At 39.7% G+C, this 25,979-nt stretch overlaps 1 protein-coding gene across 1 annotated transcript in view; it reads right to left on the bottom strand.

Annotated features, from left to right (window-relative positions):
- PAXBP1 (PAX3 and PAX7 binding protein 1) overlaps nt 1–17,145 on the bottom strand; it is a 34,503-nt gene extending 17,358 nt beyond the window's left edge. Inside the window, exons 1-8 of the mRNA XM_027101258.1 lie at nt 16,559–17,145; nt 14,990–15,118; nt 10,070–10,246; nt 8,288–8,509; nt 7,659–7,762; nt 6,539–6,756; nt 5,840–6,029; nt 2,149–2,272 (exon numbers count right to left, since the gene is read on the bottom strand). Coding sequence (XP_026957059.1) covers nt 2,149–2,272; nt 5,840–6,029; nt 6,539–6,756; nt 7,659–7,762; nt 8,288–8,509; nt 10,070–10,246; nt 14,990–15,118; nt 16,559–16,901 — 1,507 coding nt within the window. The 5' untranslated portion in view covers nt 16,902–17,145. The remainder of the gene's footprint in view (nt 1–2,148; nt 2,273–5,839; nt 6,030–6,538; nt 6,757–7,658; nt 7,763–8,287; nt 8,510–10,069; nt 10,247–14,989; nt 15,119–16,558) is intronic.
- Nucleotides 17,146–25,979: the final 8,834 nt, after the last annotated feature.

The following is a 25,979-nucleotide window of genomic DNA, read 5'->3' as shown; positions in this document are numbered from 1 at the left end:
GTCAATTTAAGGCTTTTCCATAGTTTTTTTCCTGATATCAAAGATGTGTCACTGATAGCAACGACGGGAAAAATAAAACCAAAAATGAGCTGGTATCCACTTCGGTGTATCCTAACTATCCTAGATCCTACTACTTTTAAAAGTTGACTCTTTTACTGAATTTTTCATTCATATTCCAAAATAGCTTGGATATTTGGAAGTATGTTCCAGAGTTCAAATTACAAAAAAAGATCAGTAAACAAAATGCCCCAACTCTACCTCAACTGGAACTCCACTACACACCATAGATGAATTGGCTAAAAAGTCCCAAACTACAGAAATGATTCCTGCCTCTTTAAGAGCTACCCTTCATTAAAGAAATATTTTAAAGAAAATTCTCTACTATAATAAATACTTAAAATGTTATTATATTTACAGATTTTGTAAAATATATATTGAGGGAGATATAAGAGAGTAGATGACTCGAGAGATAGCCTCCCTCACTTCGGTCAGAATTATATGCAGTAACTGTGATAAGTGTTTACAAATCTAAACAAATGAATTTCTGGCTGTATTTTTGTTTCTTTAAAAAAAGATCAGAAAAAGAATCGATACTTCAGTACCCCATGCAATTTTTCTCAAATGTTTGGCAATTAATGAATACTCCCTCTAGGAAAATATTTTTCACTTTCTCATTACCTTTCACTTCTTTGCAGCTATCAATCTAATTAACATCCATCATTCAACCCTTACTTCAAATTCCATATAAGTAAATACCTCCAAATTGTAAAGAACAGATTATAGGCAGGAAAAAGCATTTGATGAAATGCATGGCTCACCCAACCGTTTAACTTAAAAGGAGATTACTTCCCGTCATAGGTACAATGATTACCTGTAATTTGCCCCAGAAATCTGGTTCTGTCTGGATCAAAAGTGATTTGGGCGGGATGCATTAGTTATTTAGGTGCCCCAAATGGCACTAATCCAATTTAAACGTGTACGGCAAAAACAGAAGGTCAAAGCCATTCATGTGGCTTACATCTGAGTCTGACTCATCTGACGGCCATGTTACCACCTCTTTACGATGCTCCAAAACCCATCCAGCACACAGGAGAATGCTTTCTCAGGGATTCAATGTCTCTCTAATTTAGAGGACACACTATATGACAAAGCATTGTTTTCAGAAAGAATAACAGGGCCCTCTGCACTTGGAACACCTGGGGTGGTTGTTTAATATGCAGATTACTGGACACCATCCAAGACCTGGCAAGAATCTCTGGGGACAGGACCAAGAAATCCGCATTTTAAATTAATATCATGGGTAATTCTGATGTACACTTTCACTTAAGAACTGCTGACATAGGGACCGAAGAGATGACAAAAGAAGCCATGAGAAATCCAACGTAGGAAAATTCCTATTACAGCACCCAAGAATATAAGAGGGCAATGAAAAAGCAGAATTAAAATGTTTAAAACGTCTGGTTAAAGAATTTCAGCTCAACTATTTAATAAGAGGTTTCCAATTAATTTTGGTTTTCCATAACACATATCATAATGAAAGGAATATAAATTAAATCTCCAGATTTTTACACTAAAATTTCAAAAAGTGTAGGCACCGACTGACTTACTAAAAAAAAACCCCACTATATGAGGCAAACTAGAAAATACAAAAAAATTTTAAATACAAAACATTTTGCTTTATCTAAGGGGTGAAGCTCAAAACTCCCCTCATCTTGGAGTTGTACCATTTGTTATGTAATAAAGCCCCCTCTCCCATACAGAATTTCCCAGCCCCTAACTCAAAACCTTTGTTGTGATCAACAACAGCGTTTGTATTGGTGTTAAAATGGGGGGAAAATCAGTTAGGGCCAAATAGGTACTGGTTTTAAGATAAAATACTGATGATGTCTTTACTATAAAGAATGAAAGAATGCCCAAAGAAGAATAAGATCGATAGAATATTAGTACATGATTTGAGTTCCTTCGCAAAGCTATATTTTCTTAAACACAATCCAAGCACATGCTAATTTGAGATCTACCTGACACAAGAGCAAGGAAATTTGTTTCTTTAAAAAGAAAAAATGCTCTGAGACGTCTAATTTTCAATTAGGATGCACTAAGTAAACAAGGTTGTTTAATGAATAATAAAAACCTTCAAGATGGACTGACTTGAATGGCTTGAAAACTCCGAAGATTCATCTTTAATATCATCTTGTCGTCTTTGGACAAGGCGGGAAGCTCGCTGTTTGTACAGCTGATGTATTGCTGATTCAAGTTCATTAATCAGTGGCACCTGTAAAAATACAACACACTCCGTAACACCAAACTCCTCAGCTGCTTATATATTTCAGGGTTCCATATTATTTCCGGATTTCTGAAAAAGTACCCTCTGGACAGAATAATCATGAACTCTCAATGAAACACAAATAGTAATTCAGTTTTATGATTTCTGGGAAACACCACTTCTTCTTTTATTCCGTATATGGAGCTATAATGTCCAGTGCCTAGTTATTGGAGCAAAAGTTTGGTTAGGTTAAACACTTTAACATTAGTAAAGAGAGCGAGTAAAGAATTGTCAGAAATTTTAGTGCTTCTTTTAGAATAAAGTACTTGGAAGTCCTTTTTAAAAGTCCATTTTTAACTTTCTAGCAGCATGATCTCCCTTGCCAATTTCTGTAGTTTAAAATAAACCATTATTGCCGTGTAATACCAAAAGATGCAATGGCACCTTTATGGCTTTATTACACATTTAAAACGTGAACTGCATTCATTCACATTAATTAATATGGTGAATAAAATTTCTAGCTACCACTAACCTGTCTAAAATCAATCTATCTAAAACTCAGAAAGTTCTTCTCTTCCTATCAAATGTTTAAATTTCTCCATATTTGTAAGTAAAATAACAAAATTCTTTGCATAAATTGTCAGTTTACAAAGTCAACAAATTTTTCCAGGTTAATAGCCACAGCTAAGCATTCACTTGGTTCATATGGAATACAAAAAGCTTACGGAATGAGACCTAACTTAAAAGGAAAAACCAGAAAATGTTCTCTTTATAAATACCTATGCTATAACCAAATGCTATGAAACTCTCACAAACGCTAACAACCACTACACATACCTGAGGAAACCAGAAATTCTAGTTTCCTGATGGTTAGTGCAAATGAAAAAACACATTAGAGTTTGGGAACACTGGCACCAAGTGTTATAGCAGCGTCCTGAACTGAACAGACTGTAAATGGAAAATAAAAAAAGGCAGGTGGAATACAAAGATGTCTGTAATAAAAGCAATTTTATACACTTGCATGATCCCATTGCAAAAGCAGCCAATGTTCACAGAAAGGTCAAACTGATGGAGTTATTTTATTCTTTAATATGCCACACCATGGGCAACAATGTCCCCAAATCTGCACTGATTTATCTTGGTGATATGAGCTGAGCCCACAGACTCTAAAATTAACTAGAATCGATTTTTGAAGCAATTACTGTCATATTATTGTGACTTACACTTACCTACCCCCTCATTTTTTCAAACTGTGCAGGACTAAAGACAAATGTACCTATGCATTCCTTTAGTCCTGGAGATTATTAACACTCCTCTACTATAAGAGCTGCACGCCTGAGGTTGCATCAGACAGAACCTTAATTACTCAATTTATAGTTAAAATTCCGATAACGTGATTTTCCTGTTTAGGTAATTAAAATGCCTTTTAACAAAGCCCAGAGAAAATTCTACTGAGAATAAAAGCCCTAAAACACATTTTCGGCTCTCATTCATGTTTCTTAACAATACTAATTTATCTCAAGAGTGCACCATGACAATTTCTTTACCCTCTCCAAACTGGAAATTGTTATTGACTATCATTATTTCAAGGCCAAATTTAAGACAAAGAACACAGAAGGAAGATGACTGCAGAAAAACAAAACAATGTAAAGTTAAAATAATCTGCAAAATAATTAAAAATCTAAGTTCAAAACCACTTGAACTTTTATAACAAAAGAGAAAAAAACAAAAGAGTGTTTCTATTTTGATGGTCTTACCCTGAAACAGTATTTTTATAGTATAACTGGAATGAATATTCAAATCTATCCAATTATTCCTCAGTATTTCCAAAATGACAACTTATGACATTATTAACTCAGCAGCAGACTCAATAAAATCAAATGCATATGAAACTGTCAAAATGAAATACTCATCTTTAAAAGGGAATTATCTACTTCTCTTTTAATTAAACTGTAGTCACTATATAATAGATACGTTTAAGATCTGCTCCATAAACATTTATCTAAGTGACTCTGTAAAAACCTATCAGCACAGTCTGAGGGATACTTCCCTAGGAACAGGGTAATCAAGGAGAGATAAAGTACACTAAGTGTTTTTAAAATAGTAAGCAATTGAAAACTATATGAACTAGATATTCTACTAGTCTCTTTAACTCTCAAGAACGGTACAATCTAGTTGATCATATTACTGTCGATATTTTTTAAGAGTTCAGTTTGCAATTACAAGCGTGTAAGTTTACTCAAGTAAGTTCCAAAGCAAAGACCCAGATACTTCAAGAAAAAGCTCCACGGGGACAAATCTCACTTACAAAGTATGGTTTAAGACAGAGATCCTTTCTCTAGTCACAAAAGGTTATTAGACCTGCTCTCGGCACCATGTCCCCTGGGCTCATACGGGCTTTATTAGTAGGAAGGACACAACTGCCAGGTCCGACATTTATGTCCACTTCTCTTGACTCCAGCCCCTCTGCAGTCAAACCTATGTTTCTTTCTCACCCCTGTATTTGTCACCCTAAGCCACAGATCTGCCACAAGGGATATCATAGCTTAGAATGTAGCTGCTTCTCCAGAAATCAGGTGATAAGGACAAGAACATGAATCCTTCAGAGAAGACTTGGTGGATCTGACAGACTGGCTGGAACCATTAAGATCCATTTGGAAGACACAGTTTGGCACTGTTCTTTAGCCAGCCTTTGGCCTTAAGATACTGAAGTAATCAACGGAGATAATAAAAAGTTAAAATACTGTATGCTTACCGATTCTATGCTAATTCATATGGCCAAGAATAACAGAAAATGTGCCTTCTAATCCTGTATCACTTGCAAGTTTATAGAGACAGGATATTCAAAAGCACCATGATTTTACTTTTTTTTTAAAGAAAAGGCTGTGAAGTCCACAGATGCCTATAAACCAATGCATCAAACAATAACATTTATCTTAAAGAAAAATCAATTAAAAGGCTGTTTGAGAAAAGGATTCCCGGGCAGCTAACAAAAAATGCAAACAAATGGTACAATAGGATGCAAAGAATTGTGCCAACTGACTGTCATACTAAAAAAAATGAACTTGGAAGAAATGAGACCTTAACAGAAATTATGGCCAATGAATGGTTTCTGAAATGGATAAAGCACAGGCTTATTTAGATGAAAGCTATTAGCAGCAATGGCAATCAACTTTATCTAGGGTAAAAAAAAGCTAATAAAATATTGCAACTTTATGCATATTTGGAATTACTCGTAGAAACAGTTTAAAGGCAAGTTTAGATTTGAACCATAAAAAAGAAAATTTCATGAGTCCCTTATATTTTAATAAATCAGGACAGGCCAATAATCTACCATTAAATTAAGGCAGGATTTGCCAAAGTCTTATTTAAATATGCTTTGAATTATCTTTTTTTGTTTTCTACAAGGCACTAGATTACCCCAAGATAGAAGGTTGTTAATGAAGTGGAGAAAATGAAGCATGACTTTTCATCACTTCTAAAGTTGAATTCAGTGGATATTTTCTGAGAAATATAGAAATCTAGACCTCCTTAATTTTGCCTTATTCAAAGAGATTAATATTTTTGCATTCTTACCTTTTCACTGAAACACTCAAGCAAGTCTTGGACATACCCTCGCATTTCTTGCAAAAATTTATACCGTTCACCAATACCCCCAGAAGACCCTTCTAATCTTTCAATAGCCCTGGTGGAGTCCACTCGGCTTTGCAGATGTTTCTCATGCTGCTGTCGATTTGTTTTGTGCAGTTCTTTCATGGAGTCCAACCTTAAGAACAGAAAAGGATAAATATAACACATTTACATCTGAAAGTCTATGCTGTCAGGACTCTTGCAATATTTATAATAATGCATTTAGTTCCACTATTAGAATATAAAAATGCTTGGAGTGGATCTTTTCATCTGTACTGCTCTTTTCCTCAAAAAAACGGCAGTTTACAGACTTCATATAAAGTTATTTGGTGGGCTAACCAAAATCTCACTGTTTTGTTTTTCCCCCCATATCTTGACTACACTTTTTCAGAGTCCAAGAGGTGCAAATTCAGAACTGTCTTCAACAAGATCACGGAGTGGTATTTTTAAAAACTTTTCGAGGCTTCCACAGAAGTAATCCAAGAAGGTAGCAGAACAAAGTATGAAGTCATCTTCTGTTTAGCTTTTGAAGACAGGCCAGTGAATCTTCTTTGCCGATATTCTGCATCTGCTACCCCAGACTACATGTTGCCTGAGGGAACGGAAAGCTAGAGGACAGGTCTTTAAGAAGTTGATCTGCCCTACCTGTCTTTAAGCTGTTTCTTTACCAAATCAATAGTAACGGGAGTCATCTCATTACTGGGAGTTTTGAAAGGGACTGTATTATCTGTTTTTTGAGATTTGGCATCGGATGATCCGTAGGCTGTGTAACTATAAGGAATGCCATAGGATGAACCGTAAGGCATTGTCTGGTAAGTGTTCTGGTAGTACATGTTCACTTCAGTGGGCTGACTTGCTTGAACCTAGAAAAGAAATGGGATGTATATTAAAACTAGTTGCTGAAACTATGAAAAGAAAAATCCCATGCCTTTAGTGTTAAACAAACAAACCACTAACAATAAAAACTATACCCATTTTCCAAATAGCATGTAACTAAAATAAGTAATTGCAGAGCTCCTCAAAATCAGATAAAAGTAGGGCTGGATTCATTTCTAATTCCTATGCGATTACTGGATTCATTTCTAGTAACTTTCGGGAAAACAATAACAAAGAAGTTTAGAGTTAGGGACATTAAATTGTGTCAAAACACGAGCAACAAAAAAAATTTTATGTGGTATTTCCACTGTACTACTTACTTCTATAAAATAAATTGTTACAACTATCGAGGAAGATATTTTTCATCTACAATAAGATTTTTGCATTCCTGAGAAATCCATCTTCTACAAAATAATTTTTAAAGTCAGAAAAAAATGAGCTCTATAGGAAAGAAACACCTTTTCTATACAGTGGTTTCCAAACTTTAGGAGCAACAGAATCACCCAGAGGACTTGTTAAACAAGATGGCAGGGCCCCACCCCCAGGGTTTCTCATTCACTAGGTCTCACTCGGGAGGGTGAGAATTTGCATTTCTAACAAGCTTCCATATGATGCTGATGCTGCCGGCTGAAGGACCAGTTAGAGAAACAGTTACCTAAGAAACCAGAAATTCTTCCATCATTTGGATGGTAAAAGGCAAAATATAATATAGTTTCTTCTAACAGCTTACTGGATACATAACTTTATATAATTTTCCTCATTATGTTACTTGAATGAATGACAAAGGATCAATTCAATGTGCAATATGTTTTTACTTGAACAAAATAAGCTAAAATTTTTTTAAATTTCTTTTTTTTTAATTTTTGAAGCTTAATTCTTTGGTTCTTACCTGAGGGATATTAATTCCTTTTCTTATCTGCTCCTGTTCCCATCGGCTGAGCTCTTCATCTTGTTCTCCAGTTACTAAAGCATCATCATCACTCCCCTCAATACCTATAGCCATAAGCAGCAAAGTAAATAATTCCAAAAAACAGCGAGGGAAGAGATGCTACCATGATATTTCACAAAAATCAAGCAAAACTATTGGCATTAACTCAATCTTACTAAAGTTAAAATGTCTATTATGATCTCTCCCACATTTGATACTTCTGCTTTTGCTTGTTTTAACACACAGCATACCTTAAGCAAAAGGCAGTATCAATGTAACAATTAAAACCTCAGATGGGTTTCCTAACCTCTGGAAACCTAATGCCTCCTAAGAATGAAGAGCCAATTACATATATTTATGTATGTTACGTGCTTAGCACAATACTGGTCACACAGTGCTCAACAAACACTAGCTACCAAAATCATGCTACACTTTTCAAAAACTTCCAATAAGACACTTACACCCAAGCAAGAACAGTTCTCTAACATTAAACATAGTTAAATAAGTATAGGTACTTTTTATCTGATTGTAGTATCAAATTATATTTAATAGCAATGAAACAGGCTTACTGTCCCATTAAATCAAGTTACCTATTTCCTCCGCAATTTTCTGCCTTTGTGATTTTTCTTTCACAGAAAAAACTATACGGCGTTTCTCATCATCGTCTTCATCGTCACTGGCATCATTCTCATCTTCTCTAACAAGGCGGCCTTTACCAGGCTCACTATCGTGAGGAGTGAAATCTCCCAATTCCCGGGCCATCTGACGCTTTTTCCTTGCAGCGTGTATAAAAGCTGCATCTGGAATTTCTCCTGGAAACAAATGGTGAGGATTATAAACTATGCAATATTAGGGAATAAAGTTTCTATTTTCTTGAAAATATGAAAGATAAGTGAATCTCGTCAAGACAACCTTGTCACAGTGATGTTCTAATGTTATCTGCTGGCATCCCCGGCCCCCTTCCCAAACTGTGCCTGCAAAACAACTGATTTATTTTTTGTTTAGTGTAAATGAAAGTAAAAGTCGCTAGGGAAACTAAGAAATATGTATAATGGCAATATGTACAGGAAGGGGGGGAAGGGAAAATCCACCAAAGCAGTTTTATTTTAATGGTATATTTTTTCATTTTTAAGAAGTAAACGAAAGCAATAAAATCACATTTATTACTAAACCAGAAAACAAATAAAAACAAAAAAGGTATCTACAATCTTACACCCTAAAAAACGCTATTAGATTTATAGTATATTTCTCTTGCAAATAGTTTTCAGTTGACCTGTAAGCACACTGAATATATAATTCTGTATCTAATTTTTTCTTCATATTAAAACATAAGCTTTTTCCCATGTTGTTTTGCATAAACATAATTTTTAGTGGTTTACAACATTCACTCAATAAAGCATAATCTACTACATAATCAAATTAATTGACATTTTCACCTACAGTAAAAATTAATGCCTTGCTACTCTTCAAATTGTTATTTAAACAACTATATAATATCCCATCATGTAAATGCACCTTAACTTACTAAGCCATTCCTCTCCTGCTAGACATTTTCTAAATGTTGCTCATTGCAAATAACGTTGCAATAAAAACATTATTTCCTTGGATAAATTTCTCGCTATGGAATTACAGGGTCAAAGACTAAGAACATTTGAAATCTACTGATTCATACTGTCCAACTGCTTCCCATATAGACTGTACCAATTAGAATGCTACTAGAACTATATACATAACTTTTCACAACTTTACAAACCCAGAGTAAGAATTTTATTTTTTTTTAATTTATTATTATTTTTTGGCCTCCCTGCGCAGCCTGTGGGATATTAGTTCCCCGACCAGGGATTGAACCCCGGCCCACAGCAGTGAAAGCGCTAGGGAATTCCCACAGAATAAGTATTTTTAGATTTTATAATGAATTAAATGGTTACTCTTCATAATTTAAATTTGGCTACTAAGCAATTTATTTATTCAAAAGCTGATTAGCCAGTGAATATATCTACAAATTATTTCCATAAAAAAGTTAAAGAAAAAAAAAGTGTGAACATAAAACTAGCAGCAATTTTGCCTTTGGTAGCAGTTCTTAAAAATGTTAAAATCTTAATCTGAAATACATAAAAAAAGGACTTTAGTACCATTTACTTGAAGCCCTACATTTGCTTTGATAATAAAACTGCCTGTCTGAGAATGAACTTGGAAAGTTGGGAAGTTTCTCGTTTTCTTACTTTCTGTATTTGCAAAATGAAACAACCTGGCTTCAAAGAGGGATGTCATAAGAAACACCACTTTGCTAACTCCTTCCTAACGACCATCTTTACAGACAGCTCATTCTTGAGGGCTTACTTCAGTTCTAAGGAGAATTTGCAAGTACACACCTGGACGGAGAACATTCAAAGAAGATAAAGCATTTGAAAAGGCTCCGGCAGCCTTTGGCTTTTCTTCCTCCTTCTCGCTTTCCATATCCATTTCATCTTCCCCGTGTTCACTGATGATAACTCCATCTTCTTGACTGGTGTCCTTAACATGACCTGTTTTGTCCAAAGGAGGTTCGCCTACATTTTTGAAAAAAGTAATAAAATATATCTAAAACAAGATCCATAAATTAAGGAGTCACTTCTAATGCAATTATGGGCTCAATTCATTAAAGCTTGAACTATTTTAATTGTTTATAAAAAACTAAAACCACTGATGTGTGAAAATGAATAATCACAATAAACACAATTGGGAGGTAACAACAATACAGGGGACGCAGGGATGCATGAGGTCTGCCCAATCGCTACCTTTAATTTTTTTTTTTTGCGGTACGCGGGTCTCTCACTGTTGTGGCCTCTCCCGTTGTGGAGCACAGGCTCCAGACGCGCAGGCTCAGCGGCCATGGCTGACGGGGCCCAGCCGCTCCGCGGCACGTGGGATCCTCCCGGACCGGGGCACGAACCCGGGTCCCCTGCATCGGCAGGCAGACTCTCAACCACTGCGCCACCAGGGAAGCTCGCTACCTTTAATTTTATCAAAATTTTACTAGTTTATCAACTAACTGTTTCTCCCTCTAAACTCTCATAGGTAACTGTTCAAACCTCTTGGAAGCATTATTTCACTTTACATGTCAGTATTTCGTTAAACTCTAAGCCCACTTGAGGCAGCTTTCTATCAAGAACAAAGATTACAGACCAGAAAAACCTCTCTGTAATGAACACTTTACGGGGTATCATCTTAGTTCACAGCCATTTGTCACCCATCATCTGAAGGGTCGAGACCCAAAAGTCACATTTACACTGTGTAAGCCCCTGACCCCATTGCCATGAATGAACGTTTAAGAGTGGATGTGTGACTAAACTTGATTTTTCTGGCAATCTGGAATTGGGACACAGAGACAAGTCAGAGACTAGGTGGCACTAAAAACCACATGCAAACTAGGAAGGGAGTTGTGGAGTAGCCGTACTTGGCCACGTGGACAGAGGAGAGAGCTCTCTAGTTCTCAGGCCATTCCCGAGGCCAGTTTCAAGACTGTTACAGTGGTTTACTTCACACCAAACGGTTTACTTTACTTATAACTAAATAGTCCTATTACACCCTTCCCAGGCGAAGCTCAGAAAATCAGTGTTTTTCACCTTGAAGTACTGAACCTGGCAATGCACACAAGAGGCACCATGAATATAATGGAAGAGTAAAACAAAAGTTCATTCTAAATATGAAAGATAAACTTCTGTTGTTTCCCTAGCATGCTCCCCTCCCTCCCCAAAACTGCTTCAAAAGTTCTTAGTTCTTCTCAAACCATATTCTACTTCCCTAAAGAAGAGTGCTGGGGATAATGACTCCCCCCACCCCCCAGCTTTACTGAGAAGATTTAGGTCATTCTGCTTTAAGGCTCTTTAGTTTTTTAAATTTACCATCCTACCTCGTTAGCCACAGACTCCCTCTGAAGTGACTTCTAAGGCTATGAGATTTTAAAACTCAGTTTAATCAGATGTATAAAGATAGATATAGTCAAGAACTACCCATTTCCTTCTGCTCTCAATCTACACTACATCAATGGCTTTTATAGACAAAACAGAACTACAAGAAGGTTTACTAGATCAGATATGCCCAGATAAAGATTTCTGCAGACTTCAAAAGATTCAGTGTTTCAATAAGTTGATAAGTATTTGCTTGTGACTGAGCAAATACAAGTCCAAAACATGGCTGACAGGTGAATTTTTGTGACTTGGTCATATATTATCCTTTCAGACAGCTTTATAAAAAGAGATGCTAACTAACCTTTTCTAGGCTCCTCTTGTGCCTCAATTTCTTTGACTGCTACTTTAAGAAACTTGCTGTCACAAATATTCTCTCTACTTTGAATGATTTCTTTTTTTAGGTTTGCAGCTGTTTTATTTATAAGTATACATTTAACACAAGGAAATAAACACTGATACATGGAAGTCTAGTTAATAGTAGTGTAACTATGTATCATTTGGATGATTACATGATTTTAAACAACAAACTACACTGAAAAATTAATGCGATAAAATTCTTGGTCATAATATTATTAAGAATATATAAACTGAAATTATGATTGCTCCAAATTTGAAAATGGAAGTGAACTCATTTGGACAGAGTCAGAGTTCAACATAATCTGAAAGGAGGTGGGGGTCAGGCTCTCCCTCTCCTTTCTTCTGTCTACAAAGACACACAGGCTTCTCTTTAGCAAAAGAACTTCTACTTGATCCCAATTGTTTCTCTACCGTCCTTTCCTTCTCCCTCTGCCAAACTTCCCAAAGCAGCAGTGCAGACCTGCTACCCACCCCTTCCTCACCAATTTCCATGCCTCAGCCCTGGCAAACAGCCTTTGATTTCTCCCATTCCAAGCTCACCAACTAACCCAAAGGCTGCAGCCACAGCTAATTCATACAGTATCACTGAGCAATTTAGTAAAAGATGTTCCTTCCTCCAAACAGGCACAGAGCTTGGCGAGTAAACTAGCCTCTTTTGCCAGATGCCCTCCTCCGGAAAAGAACACAGCAACCCTGCCAATAGCCCTTCCTCAGCCCTTACTTTTCCTGACCTTTCTGATACTATTTCACACAACTGACAGTCATCATCTTGAAACTTTCCTATCTTTTCTCCTTTGGACTTTATGATTCTTTTTATCTCTTCAGTAAACCCTCTTCTCTATGTGTATGCTTATTACAGGTAGAAGTCTTTGGTCCTCAGGAATTTTTCCTTTATGCTACTCCCTCATCAACTCCATTTACTCTGGTTTTAATGATCACCTCAATGAGCACCATATCTATATCTACATCTCCAAATCTTCACTGGCCATTTCCACTCAAATTCAAGTTTAAAGGTAAACTCATCATTTTAGGAATATCACAAAAGTAGACTGATACTACCCTTGTTTTCAAGTTAATGCACCTCTGCCTGTCTAAGGAGGGCTGGGGTAGGAAAAGCCCGGGATTGTGATTTGATGAATGAGAAGAGCTACAGAGCGCCATCACTTCAGAGATGACGACCTATATAACACAGAGGCTCCACCTTTGGGGAGGACATTAATTGAGTTATTGGGTGAGTAGGAAATCCGTTATATGAAAGTAGAAGATAGAAGAGGTCACAGAAGGTGGCTTCAAAAACCTTGTACTTGCTTCAATTTCTTAACCCAACAGTAAATGGTCCTTTCTCAGTTCTCACTTTTCCTGACCTTCCTTGTTCGATTTCATCGTACACAGTTGGTTCTCAAGAGATCTGGAAAATATGAAGCAGCTTCCTAGAGTCAAAAATAATCAGTTCCCCTAAAAACCCTCCTCCCTCCTCCTCCCACCTGCATTCCCTATTTCTGTATATCATACATAATTATTATCTCAGTCACCTGGCACAAAAGCTCAAATCTGACTATTTCTTTTAAATCCAATAGCTGACTCATACTTTAGGTCTACCAATTCTTCCCTTGCAATACTTCTCAAATCATCTTTTACTATTTCTCTTCCCACACCCACAGCAAACATTTTTAACTCATCCACAATTTCCCACTGAGTCAGGAAAAGCCTCCGTCTTGCTCAGCTGAGACCTTTTTAAACCCACTACTAATGGATTAAAGCTGGCCCTTGCATTTCAACTGCTTTAAGCCTCCAATCTCTCCCTGTGCCAATCCATGCTGCATGCTAACACCAGGTTAAGATTTCAAAAGGCATTCATCATGTCGGCATCTTGCAGGCCGCTGAAACAGCAACCCTAAATCCCTTACTAGATAGTAAACATCCTTCACATTCTGTCAGCAACGTACCTTTCACCCTAAACCTCCGCTTCCTCCACAAATCGTCTACTTTGGCCTGTCAGGCATACTTGCTCTTTTCCAAAACAGCCTAGGTCACATTAATCTTTAATATCCCCATACCTCCCCTAGCCTTTGGTATTTAAATTATCAAAAAGCCGGCTTCAAATTCCACTTTATCTAGGAAGCATTCCTTCACCCACCTCTAAAAAAAAATGTAGTTAAACTTCACCGGACACTTTGCCAAATACTGAGTCCAGTTACACATTTAAGTGATGCTGTCTCCAAAATAAGATCGCAAATTTGAGATATAAGGACATACTTTTCCACATTAAGCATATAGCGGAGAACTGGGAAATAATAATTCTACCTTTAATTCCATAAAATAAAAATATTTCCCTAAAGCACTTGCAGTGAGAATAATTCATATTAGCATATGATAATGGAACCACTTTCCTAAGGACAAATAACTGCTTAAAAATTTTAACTTAGATTGTGAGAGGACATGAGAGATGTCTGTACAACGCAGGCAGGGGCCACACACTGAGGAGTCTTCATCTGTGTAGCTGATGAGGCTGTTGAATGGGAGTATTGTCAACATTAGACTTAGGGCATTCCTAAAAGTTCTCTAAGAATTAAACCAACTGTGTAAATAACACCAAAGGAATCGAAAGCTTGTCTCTACAAAATACAAGTACGGGAATTTGCACAGTACTCCTTCAAATAGGAATAAACCTGTATCTCAGGTTTAAGTGCGAAACCTCCCTTCTCTGTTCAACAGCAATTGGAACACTAGTAGGAAAATTGGGAGACAATTTAGTCATTGCAGCAGAAACATTCCTGTGGCAACAGTTCTGTCTTTTTAAAAAATGCATTTACAATGCAATTGTCTTATAATTAAACAAAAGAACTGTATCGTTACTCAATTTGTACCCCTGACAACGACAAAGTCAACTGAACAAGTTCACTATATATACCAAATCCATTCAAACCCTGTGAGAAACAGTTTCATTTTGTCATTTCAAAAGAATCATATTCGTTTGGTACTTACTGTCAGCTGATGAGTTGATTTCTGTCTTAATCTTCGATTTTTCAAGATCTTCTTTATATTCTTTCTTAAGCAATTTTACTATCTTTTTGCTATAACTTGATTTCTTCACTTTGAAAACCTCTTCACTTTCTTAAAAAAAGAAATTAAACGAAGTCTGTAGTAACCATTTTCAGACAGTGTTTTCCATTCTAACTTGCAAATTCTTCCAAATACATACTCATACACGCCAAATCATTACATAACTTGAAATTATTTCAAATCTGTAATAGGTTCTCAAAAACTGAGTCAACTTCATAGGTTAGTCTGGAATAATGCCAATTTGAGACTTTTTAAAAGGCAAAACACATGTAACTGCAAAAAACTGTCCTGTGTCCTACTGTCTTCCTTGAATCATCTATTGCAGGAGGAAGAAAAAGTCATCGAAAAAGCACCTGATTATCATATTATTAAGGTATCCGAAACAAAACATCCAAAATCAAAAGGTGCTAGTTTACAGAGCTGTCAACTCCGAGTAACTCTATATTCATCACAAACTGACATACTGTTATTTCAAGACTAAGCTGAGAGCTAATCACTTTTCAAAAATAAGTTTTCATGACGTATCCATCATCCTTGATTTGAAAATTTTAAAAGTCAAACGCACACACTTTGCCAAATTGTCCCTGTATCATTAAAAACAAAAATGTGGCTGTATTCCTCTCAAACTTAAGATAAAAAACAACAGGAAAGCCAAAGAGAAACTGCCTATTACTGGAAACAAGAAAGCATCCCGCACCGAGATGCTTCATAACATGGACTTAATTGGGTTATATAAACACACACTCAACAATTCGGGAGGTAAAACGGTTTAAGATTTAAGGCTCATTTACGATCAGAAATCTAAATCCACTGCAGCCTGGCCCCTCACACCAGACTGGATAAACTGCCCTGAAATACCATTACACTGCCTCTCTTCATTGTCCAAATGTCAATGCGAGGAAGGCCGCACATCTGTACCCCTGTTTACTTTTATGGGTAAACTGAGGCTCCGCGATCGCAAGGGACTGGCCCCAGGTGACTCAGAACCAGAGCTTCAACTCCGGGCGTCTGTTCCCAGACCGAGTACTCCTTACACACCCGGCCTTCCAGATCAAGGATGTCTAACCAGGACGAGAACGGCAAAAGGGGTGGGCACAGTGACCTACAGAGGGCTCAGAGAACGTGCCAAGAGCAGTCTGGGGACCTGACTCGAGTTCTCCCTAAAACACACCCGCCAGTTAAAAGAAGCAGGACAGGGAACACTGAATTTCCACTTGAAAAACTCAGAATGACTGATCTGAGATCCAGGAATAGGAAATGCACGGGAGGACGATGAGAAGGAGGCGGTAGTTAAGAAAAGGCTGGTGGCGGCGCGGGAACACGTCCCCAGCCAGAGCAGAAGGCCGGAGGCGGGGACAGTGTGCAGCGGGTCGGGCGGGAAGGGGCTCCGTTGCCGGGGGCTGAGGCTGGGAGCCCAGGGAATGCGGGGACTCGAGGTGGATGCGCGGGGTAGGGATGTCGGGATCTGGGAGGTCGAAGCGCGAAGGTTACCTTCGTCCTCATCCTGGAAGCTGAGCAGGCTGGCCCGGGGCACCTCTTTGTTCTCTCGTGGTCTCTTGCGCGGCTTCAGCCCGTTGCCGGGCTCCGCGCCTCCCGGGAAGCAGCCCCCGGCTTCAATCCCGGGGCCCGAGGTCAGCGCGGAAGGCGGAGGCAGCCCCGGGCCCAGCAGCGGCTCCCCCCCGGGGGCCCTGTCGCCGCCGCCGGGGCCCGGCTCTTCGCCGGTGCCCGGCGGCGGCAGCAACGGCGGCGGCTCCTGCTCCTCATCGCGTTCTCGCTCCTCCTCCTCCGAGTCATTCCGCTTACGCACGTTCACTCGCCGGGCCTTTCGGAACATTCCCGCGGCCCGCACGTCTGTCTCCCACCGGCACTCACACCGCGGCCCCGGCAGCGCAGAACTCGCGAAGGCGCACGCGCGCTCCCCCCAAGCTTCAGCCGAGTCGCGTCTTCCCTCCAGCTACAGTGCACCCCTGAGCGCGCTTGCGCTCCCGCTCTCAGTACTTGGGGAGAACTCCGCGCCTCTCGCGAGAACATCAGCTGTTTGCACTGTCCTCTGTCGGCGTGGAGGATTATCGGCATGGAACTCTGAGACTTCGGTGCTATCCGACGGGTCACAAAGAGGATCATAGAGATTAGAGGACAGAGTAAACCCTGCTGTCCCTCAGCCCAGGGAGCTGCAGTGCGCCTTCTGCACTTACGTAGTCACGCGAGGAAACCTCCCGCCAAGCGCAGGGAGGGGCAAATAGAGAAGGAGGAGGAAGGGAGGGAGGAGGGGAGGGAGGAGGGGAGGGAGGAGGGGAGGGAGGAGAGGAGGGGAGGGAGGAGGGGAGGGAGGAGGGGCGGAGCCAGGTTTGGCGAGGGAAAGTGCAATCCAGCGGGTAGGATGTTAACTCTTGAGACTGCATTGAGGTGTGGTATGATAATTATAACTAACTCTACTGAGTAGCACTTCGTATTTCTACAGCTTTATGGCTATCGAGCACTTTCAAAAACACTGAATCTCATTTAGGATAAAATGTTCCTTGGCCTGATATTTTAGCCACCTTCCCTCTGTAACAACGAAAGCAAAGTGTTTTTGGTGTTTTCGAAAGAATGCCAGGTTTGCCAGCAGTTCCGAAACCTGGCTGGTTTCAGAAACAAACGGAAGGAAAAATCCACTTGAGGGTTGGAGATGGTTGTGACACATTTCAGACTTGTGTCACACAGTAACAATCTTAACTGCCAAGGGCGGAACCGGGTATTTGACTTTGAAGTGGAACTCACCTGCTTTCTCATTGTGCCACCAAATGTAGGGCCTTGCCCTTCACTTATGTGCATATATGCGAATTTTCTTGTCTCAAAATTCAAAAGGTAACAAGGGGCATTCATTCATATAGTGAAAAAAGCCCACCCATCTCTAGAAGCCTTCCAGTTCGCCGGCAATGTTAAAAGTTTCTTATGACCCTCCAGAGATATTCTATGAACATAAAAGATGTATATTTTATGAATTACCCTTTTTACACAATGTGCAAACAGTGCATTTTTAGTCTAACATAAATTGGAGATCAGTTCATATCTGTTCATAAAACGTTGTCTCTTCTAATACCCATCTGCATAGTGATCCACGGTTAGACTGTACCATAATCTATTTAACCAGTCCCATTAAAAAATTGGTATTACGGTTATTTCCAGTCTTGCTGTAATAATCAATGCTGCAATGAAAAGCTTCGAAAAATGGTCACTAGTCGGATGAACTAGTAGTGGAATTGCTAGATCCAAAGATGTGCGTTTGTAATTTGGCTAATTCTAAGTTCTTTATAGCAGCTGTGCCAGTCTGTACTCCTACCAAAGTGCCTACTTGCCTACACTATCCTGTCAAAATTTCACTTGAGATTTAAGTTCCAAGTTGAAAAAGATCCCAAGCTCAAGAATTTCTATATCATACACATCTGCCTCTGGTTTTCTTTGATTGGATTGAGATCTGCCCACCCATCACTCACTTTTGGAAACTGGCAAGATGATCTAGGCTGAGAGCGTCCTCTGTAACATTTTCTTCCAGTTAATAGGGAACGTTAATAACATCTAGCTTCCATTCTACTCAAATTACTCTAAGTTCTTATATTCTGGCTATTCAGCATTGATTTAAGTTCTGATTCCAACAGTGTTTCATTGGTGAAATTGAACTCCAATTCCTATCACCGAAGATTCAAATTGTGCCTGGTCAGCCTCTAGACAGCAGCTCCAGAGCCAAGAGACAGATTTGCAGTAACTTGATTAGGGTAGAGGCAACAAAGACAAGGTCCGGAGGACTTAAGGACTATGTTAATATTTTGGCTTAAAACCTCAAAAAGATCTTCCACTGTACAAGTGACGATTGAATATGGGTAGAGAGGAGACCATTGGTCGTTTTAAAACAAGCTAACAAATGAAAAGACAACATGTATTTATAACTTTGACAATCTACCTATTCAGATAATTGAAGGGCAAAGTTAAACTCTTAGAAGTTATCTTGCTGCCAAAGCAAGCCAGAGGTCCTTCTAGAGGTTATAGACCCTGTGGAAATTAAATTCCTGAAACTGACTAGCTGCTTTAATTGCCTGTCATCCAGTATATTATCTGAAACTAATTATTTTATAAAATGCTCTGTGCTTTGAGTATTAAACTGACTAATTTGTTTATTGAATACAGTATGTCATCACTTTTTTTTTTTTTTTTTGGCCATGCTGCATGGCACGTGGGATCTTAGTTCCTGCACCAGGGGTTGAACCCGAGCCTCCTGCAGTGGAAGCTCAGAGTCTTAACCACTGGACCTCTAGGGAAGTCCCAAGTGTGTCATCACTATTTAATGTTGGAGTGCTTTTAGTTTCTGGGAAGACAAAGACTGCTTCCTAAGAACTCTTACATCCATCATTTTGTTTGAATCAATCAGTTCAGTGCTTTTTTAAAGTTATCTTTCCAAGCAATAATTCTGATTCATTTTTTTTCCACCAAATTGTGACTTTACATGGATTAACTGGCCCATAAATTCAAACAAAAAAGGCAAACCACTTTTGTTTGTTTTGTTTGCCAACTCAGACTCTATAGTCTGGAACGATAGTTACCAAATGCAGGTCTATGAACCTGTGAAGTTTTCCCTAGGCAGCTGCCAGATGAGAAGAGTAAGAACAGTCTGTTCATGTAGAGTAGCCAGATGTCCTTTCTTGGGGGGAAAAAATGGTCCTTTATTCAGAGATTGTCTTTCTCTTTCCATGTTAAGGTACTGAAATCTCTTTCCTTATATGAAATAATGTTGATAGTATATGGTAGTGTGTTTGTTTGTTTGTTTGTTTGCGGTACGCGGGCCTCTCACTGCCGTGGACTCTCCCACCGCGGAGCACAGGCTTTGGACGCGCAGGCTCAGCGGCCATGGCTCACGGGCCCAACCGCTCCGCAGCATGTGGGATCTTCCTGGACCAGGGCATGAACCCGTGTACCCTGCATCGGCAGGCGGACTCTCAACCACTGCGCCACCAGGGAAGCCCTGTTTGTTTGTTTTTATACACTTATTTGGCAAACTAAAAGGTAGTGAAAGCTATGAGTCCTCCCAAATCGTTTATTTTATCTAAAAATTTTATTTGGCAGGCAAATAAGTAGTCTAAATAATAGTCTAATCTAATAGTCTATGAATCCCTGATCTACAGATTTTTCTTTTCTTCCTAAAACTATAACTCAATAATTCTGTTCTGGAAAAAAAAAAAAAAGCTGAAGAAATCATTTAATTATTTAATTAAATTATGTTAGCCCTTGCCTTGGCGCAGACAGCTGTGCATTAACTTAAAGTAAAATGTAAGTTTCATGGGGGAGGAGATTTTATGTTTTGTTCACTGCTAGCTTTAGGGTACCTACCATAGTGCCTGGCACACAGTAGGCAATAAATATTTGTTGACTGAATGGTACTAGACATTATCTGTGTATTTAATTAGTGATAAATGTTTTACCCTATGTTGATATAAATCAATATTTTCAACAGTTTACATCTCTTTAGTCTCAAAACAAGATCACAAGACATTCGTTATAAGTTACTGGGTAGATTAGTTCTTAAAGTAGTTAGAGATACCTCCCCTTCTGCCTTGGGGAACTGCCTCCTTTGGGAGAAAGGCACCCCACCCAGCGAAGGCTGGAAGCCTGGTTACATTGTGCTGATTAGGCAAAGGATGGGGACCCGATCCAAGGTAGACCAATCAGGTTCTCCCAAGATTTTGCACTTGAAACAGAGACAATGAGTCCCGGCTTGTGGCTGGACTTGCAGTGAACTCAGAAGCTGTAGGAAAGCCATCAATTACCATGTCAATTCAGGAGCTGAGAAAGCTAGTCTGTGTAGAAGGAGAGAAGGATGAAGCAGATGTGCTAGAAAGCAGAAGAGGACAAAAAGAAGAGCATATGGGATTCTTGTGCGTTTCCCGGTTCCTATTCTCAACTCTTCTTAAAGCAGGACTGCACTCCTGTCTGTGGGTTCCCTTAGATACCCCCAGAATCCTTAGAATAAATGTTTTTTGTTTTTTGCGGTACGCAGGCCTCTGACTGTTGTGGCCTCTCCCGTTGCGGAGCACAGGCTTTGGCCGCGCAGGCTCAGCGGCCATGGCTCACGGGCCCAGCCGCTCCGCGACACGTGGGATCTTCCCGGACCGGGGCACGAACCCGTATCCCTTGCATCGGCAGGCGGACTCTCAACCACTGCGCCACCAGGGAAGCCCCTTAGCTTTTAATTAATGGCAATAAACTTGAACTACTTTAAGCAAACATGCACACAAACAAAACATCATCAACGACAAAACAAAACAAAACAAAACAAAAAGACAGGGCTTCCCTGGTGGCACAGTGGTTGAGAGTCCGCCTGCCGATGCAAGGGATACGGGTTCGTGCCCCGGTCCGGGAAGATCCCACGTGTCGCGGAGCGGCTGGGCCCGTGAGCCATGGCCGCTGAGCCTGCGCGTCCAGAGCTTGTGCTCCGCAACCGGAGAGGCCACAACAGTCAGAGGCCTGCGTACCGCAAAAAAAAACAAAAAACAAAGAGACAACAGAGTTATAAGTATCTCTTATGGTTATAAAGACAAAAGAATGTTTTTTTTTTCTGTGTTATTTAGTTTTACTCTAGGGCAGCAAAACTATACAATAAATACACAGTAACATTATAGTATGATTACAGAGGGAAGCATCAAATCAAGCTTTGAATTTTATTTTTAATATTTATTTATTTATCTTTTGGCTGCGTTGGGTCTTCGTTGCGGTGCACGGGCTTCTCATTGCGGTGGCTTCTCTTATTGCGGAGCACGGGCTCTAGGCACGCGGGCTCAGTAGTTGTGGCTCTCGGGCTCTAGAGCGCAGGCTCTAGTTGTGGCGCGCGGGCTTAGTTGCTCCGCGGCATGTGGGATCTTCCCGGACCAGGGCTCGAACCCGTGTCCCCTGCATTGGCAGGCGGATTCTTAACCACTGCGCCACCAGGGAAGCCCAAGCTTTGGATTTTGGAAAAAACTAAGTTGACTTTTAAAAATAACCTTTGTCTGATTTTAAGAGTACTACCTGTGTTACTACATTTTAGAAATTTAGAAAATGTAGAACAATACAAAGAAGAAAATAAGGATCACTTATAATCTTAACAGTTAATTTTTGGTGAATTTCTTTCCAGAATTGTTTTATGAACATTCACTCATTCATTCTTAGTGGCTTCAACATTCCAGTGCAATATCTACTTGGAGTTAGTTCTCTAACCTCCTGACTCTAGTCCTCCTATCATAATCATTGCATCTTGGACCTCCTCCAAGTTACTAGTGAGTTACAGGGAGTCTTCCCCAGTGAAAGCTTCACTTCCATCCTTCTAGTCTGCTTACTCTACCTCCAGTCCAGTGAACCCATGACTTTTCACTGCCCATCCTCTTGCTTCTGCCTTTGTTTCCCTCCTTATCCAGATTGGATTTCATGGGGACAAGATTATAGTCACTCCCTTGCAACAACTTCAACTCCCTTTCCGCCTCCTGCTCTGTTGTACTCACCCAGCAAAACCCTAGTCATAGTTGAGCCAGACTGTGGCCTTCTCTTTATCTGTCCCTGAGTGGCTAATTTTTCCTATTTTCTCTTAAATTAACTACAGACTTCAAATGGACACTAAATACATTATTTTTCTTAGTAATACATTATTTGAATATGCTTCTCAGTTTCAATCAGGCAGATGACATAGTCAAATAATGTGTAAGTTTATATGGGATTTTAATAATATAATCAGTGAGCTCAAATACATAGATAGATAGAATTTTGTACTCTCCAAACAGAGTCCATTTAATCACCTACATCATCTGTGAGACATTTATAAATATCAGTCATTAACCTGGCTACCAAAAAAAAAAAACCTGAACAAATTCTTCAAAATAGAGATTTTTGTAGGGCACGTTTTCCAACCAGAGAAAAAGTTAAATGACAAACCAAATTCAAGAAGTTGAGTGACACTTCCTAATTAAAAAAAAAAAAAAAAAGCCTTAACTACTTTGGAATTAATAAACCATCTTCTAAATCTCTGAATCAAAGAGGAAATAAAATATACATTATCTAAAACTCTAGAAATTAATAAAAATGTTATTTCCATATAAACATATATGGTACATAGCTAAAGGGGTACACAGAGAATAATGTATAACTTTAAGTTTATAATTACCAAAGTGAAAACAGAAATAAAGTATTCAGCCTCAGAAATGACAAAGGAAAGAAAAACCCAGCAAAACAATTCAAGAATGTGTGGAGTAGGAATAGTCAAAGATAAAACAGTAATTAATAAATCAGAAAATAATAAAATAAATCCCAGGGCTTCCCTGGTGGCGCAGTGGTTGAGAGTCCGCCTGCCGATGCAGGGGACGCGGATTCGTGCCCCGGTCTGGGAAGATCCCACATGCCGTGGAGCGGCTGGGCCCGTGAGCCATGGCCGCTGAGCCTGCGCGTCCGGAGCCTGTGCTCCGCAACGGGAGAGGCCACGACAGTGAGAGGCCCGCGTACTGCGCAAAAAAAATAAAAAGTAAAGAAAATAAATCCCCAAACATAGGAATTACAAGGAAAAACCCAAGCTTAATTAAGGAAGAATACAGAACACACATACATATCCCCACAACTTTACATATAACCGGACACGAGGAAGAGCCGAATTAATTATGAGAAAATGTGCTACGGGACCCAGTGACAATACATTTGAAATTCTGCAGAAAATGTGTATTCTAGCAAAATACAAATTTCACAACTAAGAAGAACCTAATAAGCAAACCAATAAGCAAAGAAGAAGCAGAAAAGACTTTAAGAGGTAAATCGACTTTGAGTTAAAGATGTGAGAATAACCATAGATTTTTATCATTTCCTTCGCCCATCACTCCAACGAAACAATGGCAAAGGCTTAAAATGTGTAAACATATGGCAATGAAGAGAACATGAGAGAGTCATCTGCACCTTAGGGATTTCAACAAATTTATCTATCTAGTATTTTTAATGTTCCCTTGGTCAGTATGCTTTCCCATACCAGGAGATTATTATGTACCTGTTCTCAAGCCCTTCATGCTATCCCCAACTAATAACTACATAATTCTTTACTGAAAAGAGAGAATCATCAGAGGGAACCACATCTACAAACCAACTTGTATCTGTACTCCTCTTCCTTGCCTCCACTCATGAAAATGAAAAACGTGGCCTTCTCCCTATCAAAGATGAGTTCATCAACTTGTGCTCAGAATTCTATCCCCTTAAAGCCTTCACTCTTTTGGTCTTCCTGTCTTCTGCCTCATCAACACTTTGTACTGTGTCATGTCCACCTGCATGCACACTATATTAGTAAGTCCATCCTAAAATTTCTTTTGATCACTCTTTCCAGACACTGCTCTGTTTCTGTAGTCTCCTTCACAGCCAGACTTCTCCATACATATACCTTCACTAACTCCAGCCCTTTTTCATGTCCCATTCATTCCTCAAACCTCTCCAATCTGACTTCTGTCCTTACAACTTCACTAACACTTCCATTATTGAGGTCACCAATGACTTACCTCTCGCAAAGCCAGAGGACCCTCCTATGTTTACCTTATTTGACCCATCAACAGCCTTCAACAGAACTGACCCCACTCTCCTACTTAAAACACTGTCCTCTCTATGGTGTGCTAGGGCTGGCTCGTCTAGCTTACAGAGCTGATTCTGCACATCTCCCAACTTCAAGTTCAGTGATGCCACATTGTAGCTTGAAATTGGCCATGGTAGGAGTATTTACACCATGGAAACCAGCAAATGCCTCAAATTAGACTTCTTTTTCCTTGAGAGCTGATTATTAAACGTTTACCAGAACACCATTCCTTCAAAAACACTCCAGCTCATGTTATTTCCTTCCTCGCTAACCTTGTCAACCCTTTATTGGCTCTCCTCTAAGTGGTCCCTAAGTATTCAGGTGCTTTATTGTTTGATCCTGGGCCCTCTTTTTCACTTTCTTGTTAGGTGACCAAACTAAGTCCTGTGGCTTTAAATACTCTTATAGTAAGGATAATCTTACGCCTGTGACCAGTATGTATCAGGTAGTAAGCTGAAGTTGAATTCAATTCAATGACAAATAAGTATTCTCCTTTTGAGAAATTGCTCCTGGCTTGATGTCAGCCCTAATAGAGACTGAATATTTAACCATGGGACACCAAGTGACCGTATGATCTTAGCTGCCCCAAATTGAAGTTATCTGATCTGCTAAAAATATAATGATGGGCATGAAAACAGCCCTCTATACATGAGTGGAAGTCGTATATATGTGACTGGATGCTAGCGGTCTTGAAGACACAAGCAAGTTGAAAGAGTACTTACCTGTTCCCTGTGCTTTGTTGTTCTTACTCTTTTTTTTTTTTTTTTTTTGCGGTATGCAGGCCTCTCACTGTTGTGGCCTCTCCCGTTGCGGAGCACAGGCTCCGGACGCGCAGGCTCAGCGGCCATGGCTCACGGGCCCAGCCGCTCCGCGGCATGTGGGATCTTCCCGGACCGGGGCACAAACCCATGTCCCCTGCATCGGCAGGCGGACTCTCAACCATTGCGCCACCAGGGAAGCCCCGCCCTTACTCTTGATGCATTGCTCACTGTCCCTTGAGCCATACCTATGACCAACTGATTAAGGAAGAAAAAATTCAAGTCTAGAGCACATATGGTTCCACACGATGTGCTGGCATCATCTGAAGTGGGCTCAGTAGCATTATAGCCCCAATCGGGCATAGGCATGAGGGAAATAGTGAAGGGAAACCTTCCCAGCAGAAGAACACCAAGCAGTGCCTCTGGTTGTCTGCTTTGCCTGGAAAGAACATGGGTAGAACTACAGATCTATTCTGACTCATTAGTAGTAATTAATAGCTTGGCTGGATCACCACTTCTCAATTGGGGCTCCTAGAGACAATTAGCCTTAATGTCCTAA

Source organism: Aethalodelphis obliquidens, unplaced genomic scaffold (assembly GCF_003676395.1).
Source record: "Aethalodelphis obliquidens isolate GAN/ISIS:26980383/991018 unplaced genomic scaffold, ASM367639v1 scaffold1, whole genome shotgun sequence".
NCBI lineage: Eukaryota > Metazoa > Chordata > Mammalia > Artiodactyla > Delphinidae > Aethalodelphis > Aethalodelphis obliquidens.
The sequence above is the reverse complement of the archived record's forward strand: the minus strand, read 5'-3'. Positions and strand labels throughout refer to the sequence as shown.